The 18,910-nt window shown below is 45.2% G+C and overlaps 1 protein-coding gene across 1 annotated transcript; it reads left to right on the top strand.

Annotated features, from left to right (window-relative positions):
- The first annotated feature begins 2,075 nt into the window (after positions 1–2,075).
- rnf152 (ring finger protein 152) lies at positions 2,076–18,822 on the top strand. Its single transcript, XM_078792418.1, has 7 exons — positions 2,076–2,327; positions 2,505–2,650; positions 2,990–3,271; positions 3,355–3,426; positions 3,878–3,958; positions 4,819–4,867; positions 14,786–18,822. The coding sequence occupies exon 7, from the start codon at positions 14,915–14,917 to the stop codon at positions 15,551–15,553; it is 639 nt and encodes a 212-aa protein (XP_078648544.1). The 5' UTR covers positions 2,076–2,327; positions 2,505–2,650; positions 2,990–3,271; positions 3,355–3,426; positions 3,878–3,958; positions 4,819–4,867; positions 14,786–14,914; the 3' UTR covers positions 15,554–18,822.
- Positions 18,823–18,910: the final 88 nt, after the last annotated feature.

The following is an 18,910-nucleotide window of genomic DNA, read 5'->3' on the forward strand; positions in this document are numbered from 1 at the left end:
CAAATGTGTTGAATAAATAATGAATCATGTTGAATCAAAGCATTAGTGTTGAATCAGGTGATGAAGCCCATTTTGCTGCGCTAGCTGTAAATGAATCATGTCATAGCATGTGAGGCTATAATGGCTTTCTTGGCTGGAGGGCAAGTAAATACGGAAATGTTTCCAGAGAAGACGGGCTGCATGACTGAAGGATCATACACATAAATAAATAAATGACCACACTAATTAGTCAAGCAGTATAAGAACTGAGCATTATTATTTTTATAAAGGTAGAGATTGAGCATATGTACCTAACGAGGCGGCACGGTTCGCGTGTGTGAAAGGAGGGAAGTGAACATGTGGTGGCGTTTCTGCACCGACGCCTCGTCTCATGAGGCTCAGCCGAGCAAACATGGCCGGCCTGCCAGTTGGCGTTCCGCTGGGACCTCCCACGCTCAGGTGTGTGCAGCACGCACGCCATTAAGCAATGACACGCTCAAGGTCGCGGCGGTTGCTAGCAGCAGCTGGAACAGACGTGATCAGCCAAACAGCATGACCTTGACAAGTTTGGCTTCTTCCTCAAACTGGAAGAAAAACATTCCCTGTCCGAAATTAGCGTCAATTTGACACTATGAAGTTAGTGTGGTAGGCTTTGCTACACATCCTAAAATGTTTGTTTTTCTTCAGTGAATATAGACTAACCCAGCATCTCGCCGCCCTGCTGGACACAGTGATAACTACAACAATGATGAGCAGTCCCACCTGCAGCTGTAAACAAAAACAAAGCGCGGGTTCCCGGCAGAGACTGACTCAGCACCCGGTGAAAAGGACTATTGTGTCAAACCTCCGGGTGTCGTGTCGCCTAATGGCCTCTCTCTCAGGGAGGGAGGGCGGATGCAGTAAAGGTCAGCGCTCTCGCTTGTTAGCGGCGCCCGAGAGTGGAGCTGCAAAACAGCTCCATCACAAAGACGCCAGCCTCACTGCAGGCTCAGCGCTTTCTCCTCCACGGTGGAGAGATCAACACGTGTCGCCCTAAGACCCTCTCCGGCTTTTCACACTTTTAATGTCTTCCACTTGACAAATGACCTGTGTTTATAACATCACCTAGCAGGAGCCAGAGGGCCCGGTGAGGCTGCACCATCTTGACACAAAATCAGGAGGGAGAAGATTATCTGTTGCGATACACTGTGTGGACAAATGTATTGGGACGCCTACAGGAAGTGTGAGTTCACTGCTTTTTCCACTCTTGGGAAGACGCGCATAGTGTGTCTATGGGAATGTTTATAGTGTTAGCCATTTTGGGAACCAAACTCATCCAAGTGTAACAGATGCCTGCTGGTGCAACTGTGCAAAAGTGCGGTGGTAAACGGTAAAAAGTAGCACTGGATATTGAGTAGACAACTCAGGCTTTTGGTTCGATGGCTAGCACTCCCAATACTCATTCTGCTCAGACTGAGTTTTAGGGGGTGTGAGGTCATCATTTCCAGATGCTGTAAGAGTTGCACTGGACCTCGCGTTGACAACCCAGGTTTTGGCTCAGTGGCTTTCTGGAAACCCTAGTTCAAATCCAGTTTGTGATGCTCGTTAGCAAAAAATAGCAAAAAATTAAGAGCAGCGCTGCACATCGAGTTAATATCTCGTGCTGGTGGCTTGATGCTTGCATTTTCTGGTTGAAAGTGGGTACCACAAACGTACCAGTAAACCGCGGTTATCCTTCAGAAGCAACAAAACACAAGAACCGTCCTTGTCATGGTGATTTCACACACGTGTAGCGTGTTCCTCAACAGATCTAATTGCCAAAAAACTGAACAGATGTTCCTGTCTGAGGCTGCGCCCCTCGTCTGGGAAGAATTACAGGCCGGCGAACGCTACCAAGCAGCAGGAATGTGCTGATGATGCCGAGTCAGGTAAGGCAGCGTGGAATAAACACAGCGAGATGTTGTTTCTTCTCCTCCTGAAGATAATCCTGCCCCCCCCTTCCCCCCCGTTTCACTGTTTCTCACACCTCTTGTTCAAAAAAATTCTGAATACAAGTTGAATATCCTGCCGGCTTGCTGCTCGCTGCCTGCTCACACAAGATAGTGATTCTTCTTCTCTGCCCTTCAGTCCGCCGCCTCACTTCTCTAATCCTCTCGGGGATGAGGGAGCATCCGATCCCGGGCCGCTGAATTCCGGAAGACCCCCGCCGCCACTTTATCACGGATCATCGAGGGTGGATTGGACTCGGGATGGCCGCGTTCAAGTGCACACATTTACCGTCACGCTTTGGCTCGCCTCAGAATGTATAAACCACCCCGCCGGAGAGGATCTCATGAAAAAGGTCATTAGACCTGCGGATGCTGCAGAAGGTAGATTTAAAAAAAAAAAAAAAAAGCATCCATATTGCAGAATGGGGAAATGTCAGTGTGTGTGTGTGTGCTACATTAAATATATTCATCCACTTAGCATTGCAAGTGAAGGTCAGGTCTTGGAAAAAAAAATAGGAGACGCTCTGCTTCCAAAATTCAATTTCTGCTTCATTTCAGGACTGCGAGATGTTAATGCGGCCTCCTGAACGCTCATCTCATCTCACATGTGGCGCCCGCTGACATGTCAGCGCCGCAGACTCCCCCACACTCCTGTGTCCAAAGTGAAAACTGAATTAGCCGGCCATCATTCATCACCCGCAGAGGCAAGATGTGAGAATTAATTAGTATGGGGGAGGAGGCCAAGTGCTTAGTGAGATGTTCGTTAGCCTCCAATCTGGCAGCACGTTTACAGTGGACGACCTCACCTAAATTGGAAAACGATGATTCATGTATTCATTTCCCATATGTTGTAAACAAACATAGCAGTAGCTATAGTGTTGTGATTCTTCCAATATTTTGTAGCCAATAAGTTAGGGAGTCAGAATATGGGCTCCAGAAACAAAACAATAAGTGAATGGTGATCGTACAGCAAGCTGAAGGTTAACCTTCTTACTCAGTCTCCATCTCGGGCTGTTGTAAAGTGATTCTCTTCATCTCTCCAGCCAGCTCCGGATCCTTCAATACCTCCAACAAACTCAATCTCGCAGCTACGGCGGATCCGATTATAACGTCTCGGCTCCCGGCGTTGGCGCTGAGGTCACCTTGCTTGCACCTTGCTGTGTCTTCATCGGCGAGAGATGGAGAAAAAAGGTCTTTGATTGTGGGAACGCCGGCGCTACAGGATGCTACCTGGGGATGCTGTTGTCATGGTTACAATAGTTAAACCGCAGTGAAGTTAACGTTTAAAGTAACCACGTCGATACCAGGTCACAAGGAAGAATTATGTAAGTATGTCGACAGGAAACATTGCTAATATTGCACACTTTGGTGATTGTTGACAATGAGCATGTCTCACGGTGTCTTTAAGGGTCGTGATTCTTTACCGATCCATACATCATGGGCTCAGACTCCCTCCTGGCGGATCCGCAGGTGTCACCAGGTCAGTTGTGACACACCAAACAGGTTCAATGTGTCCAAAGTGGGGCCCATAAGCTCTGATCTTCCACACAAAAACTGCAATTACTCCCAAAACCCTGTCAAAGAGTAGCGTTCAATAACCACACTTCACTGATGAACACTGCCGCTCGCTGGTTTGGAGAGTCACTTCCTTCCCGGCAGGCGACGTGATGCGATGCAACACTGGAAGTGTTTTGGCCCCCAGGCGAGGAAATATGTCAGATTCCCAAAGGACCGCCTCCAGCCACCTGAGCATCCGCACGAGCACTTTAAAAGTGTCTCATCCGCTTTATCTTTCTCCCCCCTGCATCCTGTCAGTCGGGACAGGACACAAACACTGCTTGGAAAAGGAGTTCAGACAACTTGGATGGCAACATTTTTTTTTTTTTTACTTCACCAAGCATCTGCTGCCACTTGTTTGTGTGCTCTTGCAGGAAATGTTGACCGAATTTGGCATCGCTGACAGAGGGCAAACAAACCGTGTCATCCATAGAGGACAAACACAGGGACACGAGGTGAGGGCCAGGTCGCTAGTTTCTTATTCTGGAACTTGTCTCAGCAGTTCGACTGCATGATGGACGCCGGGCGCCATCCTTGCGTCATGATGCTGTTCTCATAGCTTGATTAGGGTGACTGTTATTTGTAAAAAAATATGCATATTTAGGCAAATTGTGGGTATTTTTTTTTAACCAAACTTAAACATTTTCAAGCATAAAAATGGCTAAATGAACTTAAGTACAAATATAAGGCCTTCAGAAGCCACAATCGATGACATTGTGGTGATATGTAGTACTCTACACTGGTCACTAGGTGTCAGTAATAATACTGTAATACACAAATCACTGGAACAACATGCTTTCATGAATTGTATTTAATTATATATGCGTTTCCAATAATATCGTTTTGCTGAAATATTTATATATAAAATAATTATACATCAAAACCCCGTCTAATATACCTAAAATTTCGTCTGAAATAAACTAAACAAGCTAACACTAAAGCTAACTAACACTAAACAAATGCAATGTATGTAAAAGAGGGCTTTTAAGGGCAGCGTGAATGGGGGGCAAGCAGCAAACATGTCAAGTTAACTTGAGTCCTTCGTTTTGAGATTGTTTACATTGACAGATCCAGAAAAATACTACACTCAAGGACAATTAGCAGACGGCGAGTGATGGCAGCATGACGTCATAAAAGTTTCAACATGGCGTTCGACGCAGACCGCCTTGAACAACCTGCGCGTGCGCGTGCACGAGGCAGTCAGTCAGGCAGGCGGGGAGGGCGTGTCCGCCTGCCGGAGGAGGAGAGGCGGCCGCCTGGCTCGTTGTGTGTGCGTGTGTGTTTATGTGTGTGTCCGCCGTTGTGTTGTTTTCAGACGACGACGAGCTGCAGACGGAAGCGCAAGACACGCACCGCCGCATGAGGTGAGTCTTCGCTCTCCTTTGTTCGTCCGACTGTGACGATTTTAGGCCTGCATGTGCGCGTGTTTGTCAAGCTCGTGGCTGGAACAAAGATGCGTTCACGGTCGGGGAGTGATGCTTGTTTGTTTGAGCGTTCACCCACGGTGCTTGTCGTCCATTGTCCCAGCCAGCAGCTGACTCGACATCAAGCAAACAAACTTTGAGAGCAAAAAAAGAGGAGCATTTCACACAAGGCGTCTCATCCAGATGTGCAAAATAAAGGTCACACCGGAAAGACTTTGGAGGTTGCCAGAGTCTTTATAGGCGACATTTAGAAAGTGTCAACTAATCTTGCAGTGTAATTGCCCGGAGGATTACTGACTCTTAAGTGGGCTTTGCTTCATGTCTCCACGCTGCTCTCCTCACACTGCATGTTATATTGTATTTCTTTCTTTTTTTTTTTTTTTTAGAGTTGACGTGCACACCACCAGTGTCAACAATATAGGCACATATTAAATATGACATCCATCATTTTTCTCATTTAACGGTCTGCGCGCCTCTAATGTACCATATGTAAACCTCTAAGCCAAGGCTTATCAACTGGTGCCCTGCTGGCTACATTTTTTTACTAGCATGTTATTGCCGTGCAACTGAAATATGAATAGTGGAGCCAAAAATTGTGTGATTTGAAATGTGTAGTGTCAATCCATCCTTACTGTGCGTGTGTGTTTGTGGGCGTTGGGAGGGGAAATTAGAGGTTTGCAAACTCCCAAGAACATGCCAAACATTCCCTGGTTTGTTGTTTTTCCTTCTTGGGCCAAACAAGGAATCTTGAAGGCGTCACTTTGGCCCCATGATCAGGGTTGGACTAACTCTCTGAAGAGCCCCCGGGGAATGACTGTGTTGTGGGGAAGAATGAACCCTTTCACCGTCAGTGCTGTTTGCCTGCTGGGAAAAAAAACATATTTACTGTACCTCCCCTAAGGAGGCTACGTTAGGCCATTGATTATTTTGAGCATATGATTATTGAAGCATATCTCTTTGTGTTATGAGGGAGGGTGTGGCAGAGAACGCCAATTATTAGGCAGCTTATTTTTCCTTGGCCCAAAATAAGTCTCATCTGTGTTTACATGTTTCATTTGCATGTGGCGGCCCTCAATTCCTCCTCTGCAGGCCAAGTATGTTTGTCAAGCGTCAGCTGAATAATTGGTCTCCATCTGCTGGGACCAAGTGGCCTTTGTCGGACTAAATTTGAGTCATCGATTCCCCCTTTTTTTTTCACCTCCACTTTGACTTTTTTGCAGCATTTTGGTATGACGGTGTGCAATTGATGGTGAAGGGGAAGATGCTGCAGATGCATCCTGGATGTAGTGAGGGTGCCCTCTTCCTGCTTTGACGTAGCATGCAAACCAGTTATGTTTGTTGCCAGATAATGATAGCTATTTGGCTAAGTTTAGCTATTATCATTGAAAGTATTGCCTGAATGTCGCATGACTGCATGTTGTTGGTCGCTGTCAGCATCAATTTACGCCAATTGTTATGGCGTTTGATTGGTAATTGTTGCAGTCGGTCCCTATTTCTGCGAGGTTCTATACGCCAGAGGTTAACCCCCAGAGGGGAAGTGGGCGTGTGTAGCAAAGCTAAACAGGAAGTACTGTCAGACATGTTAAGAATGTTCTCTTATCATCATCATCATCATCATGCCTTTCCATGATGCTTGTTTTGCCACGGTAAGAAAAGATAACATCAGTCCTCAAAGTGGTCCGGCGGCCATTTTCTCCAGATAAAACTAAATATAGCCGACATTACAAAACAAAAATTGGATTGTGCTGCTGTACTTTTTGAGTTATTAAAGGTGATGACGCCATTGTCACTTCGATTAGGACCAAAGTTGTTCAGTGAGGATTCTTGTGGCAGTCCAGGTCCAATGCTTTTTTTTTTTTCCTAGCTTGGCAGCTGTTCAGGTTCCGTGCTTTCCTTCTATTTGTCACATCTGTGAGGCGATCCTCCGGGAGCCGAAGATGACGACCATGTTTTCGATGACCTTGATCGATGAGGAAATGGGTCCAGACGTGCCAGATGGGGGGGGAATGGAATGCGAAAATAGATTTTTTTTTCCCAGGCTGGGCTTAGATTGCTTGGCTGAGATCCATTTGTGTAAAGTCAATGGATGTTTGACTGTCACCATTCTTTGTGTATTCTAAGAATAAAGTACACAGGCAAAAATGAGGACACCCCACCTTGTATGAAAGTCTTCTACTCCTTAGCTACTGCATGCACACGGGTGAAAATGTGCCAAAACATGCAACCCTGCTATTATATTTATGGCAAATTCACCACATGGTGGCGCTAAAGTTGGATATACTTGAAATTTCTCAATGCATGTCACTGTAACGTCCAATGGCCCCAAAATTTGGTACACGTGTGTACAATTTGAGCAAAATTATTTAAACTATATGGCCGCCATCAAGGAAAATGGCTAACTAATAGTCCATAGGCCATTAACCATTTGTCTAATGGTTATAAAACTTTGAAAGTAATTGTATGACATACGCTAGTATGCCTTCCAAAGCATTTTTCAAAAAGTGTCAAAAAGTCATACGAAAAAAAATGCCACCCAGAGTGTCCTCATTTTTGTACCTTCACTTTTCATGGCCCCAAAAAAGAATCCAGTTAGAATCAATCACCATCCCCCCAGGTGTTCCTGTTGTTTAGCATCTGTCTACCGCCATGATCGATGTCGTCCTTTCTGCACGACAGGCTGGATTGTGAGCGCTTGACGGATGGCGGTGAAGCCAACAAGAACACGTGGTCCGACGTGGCTTGCTATTAGAGGACAACGTGGAGGTATTCTTTTCCGTCCACCTGTCTGCTGGTGTGCGTCACGACAGCAAGGCAAGAGAAGCCGAGCCAGGCGGCGTTACCTTCCGCTTCATCAAACATCTCGCCTCACCTCTACGCCGGGCCGGCGGGGGCCTCGCCCAGCACCTTGCTGGTGGCAAGGTCCACGGTCACGTGGTAGCGGTGGGTGGGGGGCTTGATGGCTGCGGTAGAGACGCTACATAGTTCATTTGGGTCGTGATGCACAGTGTAGGGGCATGTTAATATTATGTAATATAATAAGTATAATACTGTTTGCCCTGTACTATCATTTCTCTGAATCAGCCGTCTGGCAGTACAAAGACGTAGCAGCTGAGTGCAAAACATGTCATGCATAAGTTTCCCATTGTGGCACAGAACTGGGGAGGAGCTAGCCTGACGACCTGGCTAAAGGCTAGACTGTCTCTGCTTTCATCTGTGCTGTCAGTCATCATTACCATTCATTAAGGGTGAGTGCTTATACATTTTTACAATAATAAGTGTGTGAGGCATATTTATGCTAATTTAGAACAGCTACACACCATCAAAGCTTTCTAGATCCTCCAGATTCTGCACCTCTTTCTGCAGTGTTTCTGTTAACTTCCAACCTAAATGGCCTGTTTAATTTAATTCACCCCGGGGCCTTCCTCCGCTGTAATTGGTCACACTCCCAAATGCTCCCGAGGACTTCCGGTGAAAGCAATCTGTAACCCAAAACGTCTTTCAGGGCTCACAAACCTCATTATCTGATTCTTTTGCATGGTTTAACACAAGAATAAGGCTGAATAACGAGTAGTTAGCGCGCAGACCTCACAGCTAGGAGACCCGAGTTCAATCCCAACCTCGGCCAGCTCTGTGTGGAGTTTGCATGTTCTCCCTGTGCATGCGTAGGTTTTTTCTGTGTACTCTGGTTTCCTCCCACATTCCAAAAACATGCTAGGTTAATTGGCGACTCCAAATTGTCTAAAGTGCCCTGTGATTGGCTGGCCACCAGTCCAGGGTGTACCCCGCCTCTCGCCCGAAGACAGCTGGGATAGGCTCCAGCACCCCCCACGACCTTTGTTGTCGTTTTTTTATCATTGATACAAAACCGAAAAGCATGGTCTCGGAACGTACCATGTTATCCATAACATAAATTAGCATATGGAGTGTGCTGACCATGCCTATGCTTCCTGCTGATGATGAACAGGAAGTCAAAGCGGCACACCTGCGCCCCTCCGTGTGAGCAAATGGATTCCACACCGTTTGGAATTAATTGGATTGTGGATTAATCTCACTTTGGACTCCCACACCTGGGATGGCGGAGCATTGCTCGCACACGGCAACTTAGTTGATTGTGAATACAAAATGTTATTAATAGCCTCCCCGCTTGGCCGCCGCAGGACAGAATGACGACACTAATGAGAAAGAAGCCCCCGCGGGGGCCTGCTGCAGACGAGCACGGAATAATTCAGTCTTTTAATTGGACGGATGCTGATCCAGGATAAACAATACGACTCATGACGGGATGGGGGGGGGGAAGAGCGGACAGATGCGCGTAAATGCAGACACTTGTGAGTTTGTCATCAATAAAGTGTTAGTGGAGATAATTATGATGGCTTATCTCGGATGATTAACGACGGCAATTAGCGTGTGACACCGCTTGTTTATACAAGCGTCCTCAAAAACAATAACCTTAATTTGCCTCCTTGAGGGGCACATTTTCTTTTCTTTAGTGTTTTTTAACTTTCTTCATGCTGAGACCGATGGCGACAAAGACTTCCGATATTATCCTTGCTGATGCTTGCTGCTACTCGATGAAACAAGGATGCAGCTGAGACACATTCAGTCAACTCCGTGCACATTTTTATCTAAGTGTGATTTATTTTTGAAATAACCCGTTCTGCTTACACGGCCAACATCCATGACACGGAATGAATGAGAAAAGCATGGAGGATGAAGAATGGAGGCATGAATGAGGAGGGAAAAGGCCAGGCGGAGGAGGATGAGCCCAGTGTCGTGTCCTGACATTTTTATTTGTCTCCCGTGAGAGAGAGAGCGTCTCAATAAAGTTGTTACAAAGTGATGACGGGGGAGCTAGGTAGAAGCGGGAAATCGAGGGCCTTGTTTGACGTACGTTTAGTTATTACGCGCGGCACAGGCTGCCTGTAATTTGCTTTAGGCTTGATTTTAATAAAGGTTGAGACCTCAGCAGTTTTCCGCGGGATAATTTCGTTTAACGTTAGCGGTGCCAACGCCTGTGGTCGTGGCAGCGGCAGGTGTCCACATCCTGTTTTCACTTGAAAACTTAAGTATACTGTTCTAATGCAATGTTTGTCAAAGTACAGCAATTCTTTGTTTATTACAGTTCCAGACCCAACCGTGATAAGTGAATTTCTACAAAGTAGAAATTATTTATAAATTGAATATTTTTTAAATTAATATTTTTAATATTTAAATTAATATTTTAAAAATATTTTTGGAGTTAGAGCATCGAAAACCTGTTTACGACCTTCTAAATACAGATTTTAACACTATTAGAGCCCTCTAGACATGAAATAGCACCCCTATAGTCACTTTTACACTCATGTAGTCTAATATAGTAAACATAAGAGTTAATAAGGTCACCTGTTGCTTTAAATGTGTAGTCCAGTCCCAACTGTAGTCTGTCTTGGGGATTGTTTTATCTGTTGTGAGGTAATTCAATCATTCAAGTCTGGTGCTTGTGTGTCTCACCGAACAGTACAGTCACATTACGTTTTTGACTGCATCTTCTCAATGCGTGGTATATGTATTTTTGTTCATTTGGCTATTTTCATGCATGAAAAATGCAAATTTTAGGCCAGCAATATGTAAAATTTGCTTAAATATGAATTAAAAGTTAGGTTGATAGAAAAACTGCATCAAGGTTGCCTACAGCCACAGCTGTTACTGCCAATGATGGCATATAGAGTAGGTGTTAATTGATGCACTTTGGGTATAAAAACACATAACATCATAAAATACATAGAATAATGTATGAGAAATGTTTGTACCTGAAGGCATCCTCATACGTCTGTCCCCAACAGTGTAGCTGTGATGAGTTCAAGTCAGAGTCTACCACCCTTGATAAGCTGCAATCATTATTCAAGCATCAACAAGTGTAGGCAGGAAGTTGCACACAAACGCAAAAACAAATGGAACACAGATAAGAACACATTCTCCTTGGCGGAGGTAACAGTGCATCCGTCCTCTGCGCTAATCTGATGTAGCACATGATGATGTAGCAGAAAGGGCGGCGGGGGTGGGGGCAAAGTGCTTTGTTGTGATGGGCGATTAGATAGAGGCAGACAAGATGCTTGTGTGAGGGTCGGACTTTGCTTCCTGACTGTTGACATCACATCCAAGCTCCTCCTTCTTGGGGAGAGTGGTTAGCGTGCATGCCTCACAGCTAGGGAACCCGAGTTCGATTCCACCCTCGGGTATCTCTGTGTGGAGTTTGAATGTTTTCCCTGTGCGTGTGTTGGTTTTCTCCGGGTACTCCGGTTTCCTCCCACATTCCAAAAACATGCTAGGCTAATTGTCGAAATTGTCCATAGGTATGATTGTGAGTGTGAATGGTTGTTTGTCAATATGTGCCCTGTGATTGGCTGGCGACCAGTCCAGGGTGTACTTGCCTGAAGACAGCTGGGATAGGCTCCAGCACCCCTTGCAATCCTAGTGAGGATAAGCGGTACAAAATGAATGAAAAAAATGAATTCTCTTCCGATTTTGACTTAACCTTTGCAATAAAGGTGACAGTTGTCATGATGAGATTAGACTCAGCTCCCGAAGCTTCCCACTTTCTCTCTTCAATTGCCATTGTTCATCTCTCAACATCCCAGTTGAAGCCCTAAATATGCAGTATCATATATAGTATAAATATAAGAATGATTGAATATGATATTTGGTGTTTATGAGTGTAACTTCTTCCAACCCAGTGATTTTTTTTTAGAGCTGTGTAACCTTCAGAAAGGGTTGCTCCCACATTGAACCGTCTGCACCTGATGCCCCGGTGTCTGTGCTTCCACGAGCTCCGACGAGCAGGGTGTCGTTAACCACCGCTGCTCTTGGCGGACGTCCAAGAAGAAAATGCAGTGCAGTAAAATGCGGCCATTAATGTTTATTAGCTTCATTTTTATGAATGATTGACCTTCATTGTTGCGCCCTTTCATCTTTTTCTTATCGCGACGCTTTTGTCTGGAGCCGGCCGGACAACAACCGATCCTGTTCCTGCACCTGCTGGCTGTTGACATGTTTGCTAACATGCTTACATACGTGGAGTTTATGTTAGCATGACATTTTGGATGACATTTTCCCTCGCGGTGTTCATATTAACGAGCTTGGCTTCTTCCAGGTAGTTTACGATTTCCTCCTTGGTCAGCTGCATGTGTGTGTGGTTATTTTTAACTTGTGCACTTTTCCTTTGGCTGATTGTGGAGCCCCTGAAGGAGTGTGTGTGGGTGTGTGTGTGCATGTGTGTGCATGTTACCTCTCAGCGGGGTTGTGTTGTGCTGCCCAGCCACTTGCATGATGACGAAATTAAGTGATGTCACGACTGCCCTCTGGTGGAGTCATTAGTAGTCACGTCTCGAGGCCCAAAAAAAAAACAAAAACAAAAAACAAAGTGGCCGTTAAACCTAAATCTGTGTTGTTTATTGTGCAGTTGTTGCTTTAAATGGGTTACAAAGTGACACAGCAGATAAATCACATGAAGCCATCGCAGGCAAGTGGCTTTTTTTTTACCCTTAAAATTAGGGAGGCTGACGTCAGCATAAAATCCCAAGTACACTCAAACATGAAGCGATGATGATGTAACGTATGAGATGATGAAGAAAGGCTGCGTGTGGGAATATTGAGCCACTAAACACATGTATGTCAGATCAAAGCTAATCCTCATCTTTGCCCGTTCACTCTCCTCTCAAGTCCGTGAGGATTTGCTTTCACTTCTCCTTGACCTTGACTGGCAAAGGAGGCAAAAGTGGGTCAGATGTGGGAGTGGGGATGTTTGGGATGAGGCTCCGGATCGAAACTTGAGGGGCACATTGAGGTCGCTAGCTTGCTAATTACTCATCTTTGGATGTCTTGTTGGCACCTTCTGTGGGGTTACAGAAGGTGCTTTGGGTCCTTTGTATTGAGTTGTGCACTCCTATAGAGCAGATACAGATAATAAGCTTTCCATATCTTCCAGAATATGCACCCATTCCAGCTGTATTTCCTTGAATTTCCAAAAACGGTTTATTTTAATTAGTTCCATCCAACTGTGTTTGGTCACACTCGTTTGTACTGCTAACAGCTTGTACCCGGGCACGCCCATATAAGGGAGTTTTGCTCACTGTGATGTCACAGTGTTAGAAAAAAGCCATGCCGCAACCTCATTATCTGAAACTTTGGCATTATTCAACACGATCATGCAACATTTATAGGTCAGAAAAGTGGAAAGGGCATCATAGGTCCCCCTTAAAGGTACAGACCCCCAGGGTCAGAGTTCCATAATTAGTGAAAATATTGACTAATGGCATGCTGCCCTCAGTCTCCTCTTGGATAAAATGTCTCCTTTTTGTACTTTGCCACAACTATGACCCTCTGAAATGAGACCAGAGGTGGTCTGGAGGTGATTCATTTCAGAGGTCAGAGTTCTCCTGGGTCGCATATAGGTGAAAAAATGCTGACTAATGCTTGGCGGTTCGCCATATGCGTGAAGAAAGCTGACTAATCGCTTGCTGAAATGAAGTGTGAAAAATCATTTTCAAGTGAGGCGCTGCATGTACTTGAAAACCAATTTTACAGGAGGAAAAAAAAAAAATACTTCCTTAGCCGTCCTCTCCATCACCCTCTCTTCGTCCATCTGTGGGAAGTGTGATTCCCGCTGATCGGGCTCTTTTCACACATCCAGAGAAGCTTTAATTAATCTCTGTGACACGGCATTAAAGGACACCATGCCTCAGCGGACACATCGGGGTGGTTCTTTAAATTAAGGCAAACATGAACAAATGTGTACAGAAATATATTGACTCAAGTCACAACTCGGACACTTGGCTTATGTTGACCGCTTCAAGAGGAGGATGTGATACCAGTGCCTGTGGGTTGTGCTTTTATGTTTTATATCATGACTTATGAACAATGAATCAATAAGACCCGTACACAAGGATGTGCACCACATTGTGTGGCCACTTGGAACAACACCCGTTCCGTAATGCCAATTATTCAGCTGTCATCAGGAAGTAGCTTCACGAAAATCCCTCGTTTATCGCGGTTAATTTGTTCCAGACCTGACTATGATAAGTGAATATCCGCAAAGTAGTATTCTTCATTCATAAATTTGAATATTTGGGTAGTTATAGCATAGAAAAATGTTTTTTTGTAGGTTTCAACATTATTAGAGACCTCTAGACATGAAATAACACCCCTATATTCATCGTTACAATCAGTTTACCCAGGAAAAAAGACATAAGAGGGTTTATTCACTCTAATTAAGACATAAGACTCGTGCTGTAAATGTGTGTTGCCGGGGATGAGCGGTGGGCGGACAGGAAGTAAGTAAGTCAAGGGTTCAGAGTTGAGTTTTAGCTTGCCGTGGGTTAGGTATTATTGCGCCTGTTGTGAGATAATTCAAACCTGTTGCTATGGTGATCATTGCGTTTCACTCAACATTACAGTAACATTACTGACACCTAGTGACCAGTGTAGAATACTACATTGAATGCCTTATATTTGTATTTGAGTTCATTTAGCCATTTTCATGCTTGCAAATTCTTAATAGTAATGTAATGTACTTTTTTGTAGTTTTAAAAAAAACGTGATAGCGTGAAGCAGGGGATTTGACTGTCTTAAAGCTACGGCGGGTGTTGTATAAAGTGCTTTAAGCTGTGTCAGATATTTCAAGTCAGTCCCAATCATGGTGGTTTAATTGGGGCGCATATTTTGACAAAAATTTCCCTCTTTTGTATGCCGCGGTTCAGGAGATTTTTCACAGAACCGTACAATATTTTACTAGCCACTAAGATATTTTTCATCAAAAGCGTCTTAATCCTAATTCCCTAAATCCCCTTTATTTGCTCACCTGTGTCATCTGGTCTTTTCCAGATGGATGACCATGTCGCCGTCAGCAGGCCGTGAAGAGCATCGACGACGGACGAGGACGCTGAACACCTTTCGGGATAAGCTCGGTAATTGTCGGCGTCACTGAGGGACTGTTAAGAGACTTCAGCAGCCATGGAGACTTTGTCCCAAGATTCCACGCTGGAATGCCAGATCTGCTTCAATTACTACAGCCCGCGGCGGCGTCCCAAGCTGCTGGACTGTCGGCACACGTGCTGCTCCGTCTGCCTGTCGCAGATGCGCAGCAGCCACAAGGAGATCCGCTGCCCGTGGTGCCGCGGCGTCACCAAGCTCCCGCCGGGCCTCTCTGTCTCCCACCTGCCCGACGACCCCGACGTGGTGACCGTCATCGCCATCCCCCACGCCTCCGAGCACACGCCGGTGTTCATACGCCTGCCTAGCAACGGCTGCTACATGCTGCCGCTGCCGGTCGCCAAGGAGAGGGCGCTTGGGCTGCCCGGAGAGCTGGGGTGTCGCTTCCTGCCGGGCGGTCAGCAGAAGGGCGTGGCCGTGGTGACCGTGCCCGAGGAGGAGCCTCTGGGCTTGGCTGTGGGTCTGGAGGGGTTGAGCCTGGATGGCGACGAAGGGGAGAGGAGGGTTATCGGGCCGGCGGCGGGCGGCGGGAAGGGGTCCACGTGGTCGGGCGTGTGCACGGTGATCCTGGTGGCGTGCGTGCTGCTCTTCCTGCTGGGCATCGTGCTGCACAACATGTCCTGCATCTCCAAGCGCTTCACTGTCATATCCTGCGGGTGAAGCAGGGGGAGACGGGCAAGGGGGAGGACGACTCGCATCACAAACATCTAGAGACGCCAAAGAGGAAGCCGACCAGATCCACAAAGTGATCTCTTTTTGGATGAATCGCCATTCTGTCAGTTATTACCTTTTTCGATGATTTGGTTTGTGATGAGTAGAAGTACATCAGTTGTTGTCGTTTAGCCAAGTGGCGGCTCCGTGGGAAGCGTGTCCAGTCAGAGAGTTGGGACTCAGTTCGGACTGACTTGGAATGACTTCCTGTGACTTGTACACCACAGCTGATGCCGCCATCCGGGTCCATGTTGTCAATAAAAGTTAGAACGCTAAACATGGCTTGTAGTCTTTGTTCATTGATGACGTTGTCGTTTTCTTTGAACATGGCTGCTCAAAAAACTATTTTCTCACATCAAACTAGCGAACTAACGAGTGGTTAGCGCGCAGGCCACATAGCTAGGAGACCCAAGTTTGATTTCACCCTCATTTCTGCGTGGAGTTTGCATGCATGCGGGTACTCCGGTTTCCTCCCACATTCCACAAACATGCTAGGTTAATTGGCGACTCCAAATTGTCCATAGGTATGTTTGTTTGTCTATATGTGCCCTGTGATTGGCTGGTGACCCCGCCTCTCGCCCGAAGACAGCTGGGATAGGCTCCAGCATACAACGCGACCCTCATGAGAATAAGCGGTAGAAAATGAATGAATGAAAACTAGCAATTTTTTAACCGATCGATAGATTGTTTATTCTCATATGTGTACAAGTCAGGAGATGATTAGCATAGCCTAGCATAAATCAACCACAGGAAAACACTTCATCCACCATCTTTTCAAATGTTTATGTATTTCAGAATTTATAAGGTTTGGGCTATCTTAGACACACTCTTGCCGCCAGTCTTTTTACGCTAAGCTAATTAGCTTCCACAGGCTGCTGTTACCGCACCGCTATATGGGCTCAATGTCCTAATCCTTCTCTTGGCAGGAACAATAAATACAGTAAACCCCCGCAGGCTGGCGACACACACATGGCCGATAAATAAGACGCCAAGTGGATTTTGTGTGTCCCCGCACTGTTTTTCACACCGTTTATTCTCCATTTGAATCAAGCCGTGTTCTTGCTTTTCTTACGTTAAGAAAGGACGCCATTCTTGCTTTTCTGTTTGGCACATTGTGTCAATGTGTGTGTGTATATATGTGTGTGTGTGTACGGGTCAGTAAGCGGTTAGGAGTGGGCGGGCCGCTGCAGGCTTTCAGTTAATGACGTGCACATCGATTTATTCGCTTATGAACAATCTTGTGGCGTACACAGAAATGGATGCTTCTCTTATTTTTGTTATTTGTGTGTGTGTGCACAGCAATTAATTATGATCATTGCTATTGTTGCAAGTATGTGGTTTCCTTTATGTAATAATACTATAAAATCTCTCAATTTTACTTCCTTAGCCAATAATGATAATGAATGGGGAGTCAAGAAAACAACATTATGACAGCAGCTATTTAAAATATGTATAGTTTCGTCACTTCCTGGTATGCTAATATGCAAAATCCCTTGGAGAAGTTTGCAGTTCTGTCATTTTGGATTAAAGTTGAAAGCAACTATACAGAACTTTCTAGAATGAAGCCATTGAAAGTAATGTTGTTATTCCCGTCCAATTACTTGTGTAACACTGGCTTTTTGACCACTGCCAAAACAACAATCTGGCAGCAAAATATATGGTAAAAAAAAACTGCCTCGCCTGTCACTCATGCACAGCAAAACATGCTATTATCTTCCCTCTGGACGACAAACTCCAGGCTCTCACTGATGGGGAGTCAATATTCAACTTGTGTGTTATATACGGCGTTTTCATTTGACATTTAGTTGCTTTATAAAACAGTACACGACAAAAGCATTTTGGGGTCAAAAGGGTAACGTAGGGGACCACACAGAGTGAGGAAAGTATATTTTACTTTTGAACGTGTACAAGTAAAAACATACGCGAAATAATTTTGTCTTCGATGGCTTTTCATTTAATATTTGATTTTTTACAACGAGCGCGTCTCCAATCAATTGTGATCCTCAAAGGCCGCCGTAGTCGGCAGCCATGTAAGCTAGCTAGCTAGCGAAACAGCTAACACAATCACACGAAAGCTAACGACCTACTTCAGACTATAAAAAGCACTGTTTCGTTTATTTCACGTCGGCGACACGGATTTATTTACATTTTGAACTCGATTTAACGAGTTACAGAAGGAGAGATTATTTCCAGTCAACCAAGATAGCAACAAAGCAAAAAGAAGGTAAGTGTGTGACGTCACACTCAATACATTTTGGGAGGTGTAATGTGGTGCATAATATTTATGATAAAAACACTTTCTCGGGGTTAAAGAAGAAGGTCATATTTTAATATATTTTCTAAGCCTAGACAAACTGGTTTATAGAAGTGGGAAAGCTATATATAAGTGTGCTCATTCAAGCTGATGGGAGTCTCTGTGTTAACGTGTGTGCTCTGGATTGCTTTTTTTTCATGTGCTAAAGCTGATGAAGCTTCTTTCTCTTCCAGCTAAAAAAAAAAAAAGAAAAAGTTATGGTTCCTATTTGTAGCAGCCAGCGTTGTGCAGCCAAGTGACTAAAAGCAATATCCATATTTCATACGACTTTTCAGCACGCTGTCAGTCACCTTTAAAACACTCAAATATGAAAAAACGTAAAGGGCAAAGGCCACTAAAACAGTCTCTGTGTGAGACTAAAGTATCGGGACATCTCCAGTGAGTAAAAAGTGAATAAATTGCTGTTTAATAGCAAATGTAAATTATTTTGGGATTGGCTTCATTTCCTTTGTGGAAAAACAAAGACAAGCTGAATGAGGAAGTCTCTCCCGGCCTTGGTGGTGTTAATGTTTGCTTCCTTCCTTCCTGATGGAACCATAAGGAGCCCATCCCTTCTGGGGATACCGACCTTGAGGTAAAATGACTCCCATCGCTACGGTTCTCCATTGACTTCCTGCCTTTCCTACTGTTTTTTTCCCCCTCAAGTTCATTTACAGAAGGGATGCTCCTTGAGATATTCTGGAATGTCGAATTTTGGTGTTTTTCCATGGTTGCCGCGGAAGCAGGGGATGAACCGTGCGTGGCCCAAGGCTGCGGTCTTACCTGCTCCCATCGATCTGTTTACGCCTCCCCGCCTTAATGAATGCACCAGGGAGGCCTGGGAGGCGGCAAGACGGATTAAAGGAGGTCACCGTGTGCGCACAACAAATATGTCAAGTGCAGAGAACCCCACACCCCCCAAACACACACACACACTACATGCATCTTCTAAGCTTTGACCACGACTTTGTAGACTGATCGCCTCTCCAAAAGCAACTACTCTATTTTTAAAA

Source organism: Doryrhamphus excisus, linkage group LG7 (genome assembly GCF_037039965.1).
Source record: "Doryrhamphus excisus strain RoL-2023G ecotype Guam linkage group LG7, RoL_Dexc_Guam_v1.1, whole genome shotgun sequence".
In the NCBI taxonomy this organism is placed as follows: Eukaryota; Metazoa; Chordata; class Actinopteri; order Syngnathiformes; family Syngnathidae; genus Doryrhamphus; species Doryrhamphus excisus.

Bases quoted from the DNA above. Each gene is read 5' to 3' on its own strand.
- rnf152 (XM_078792418.1), top strand. From the start codon at position 14,915: ATGGAGACTTTGTCCCAAGATTCCACGCTGGAATGCCAGATCTGCTTC.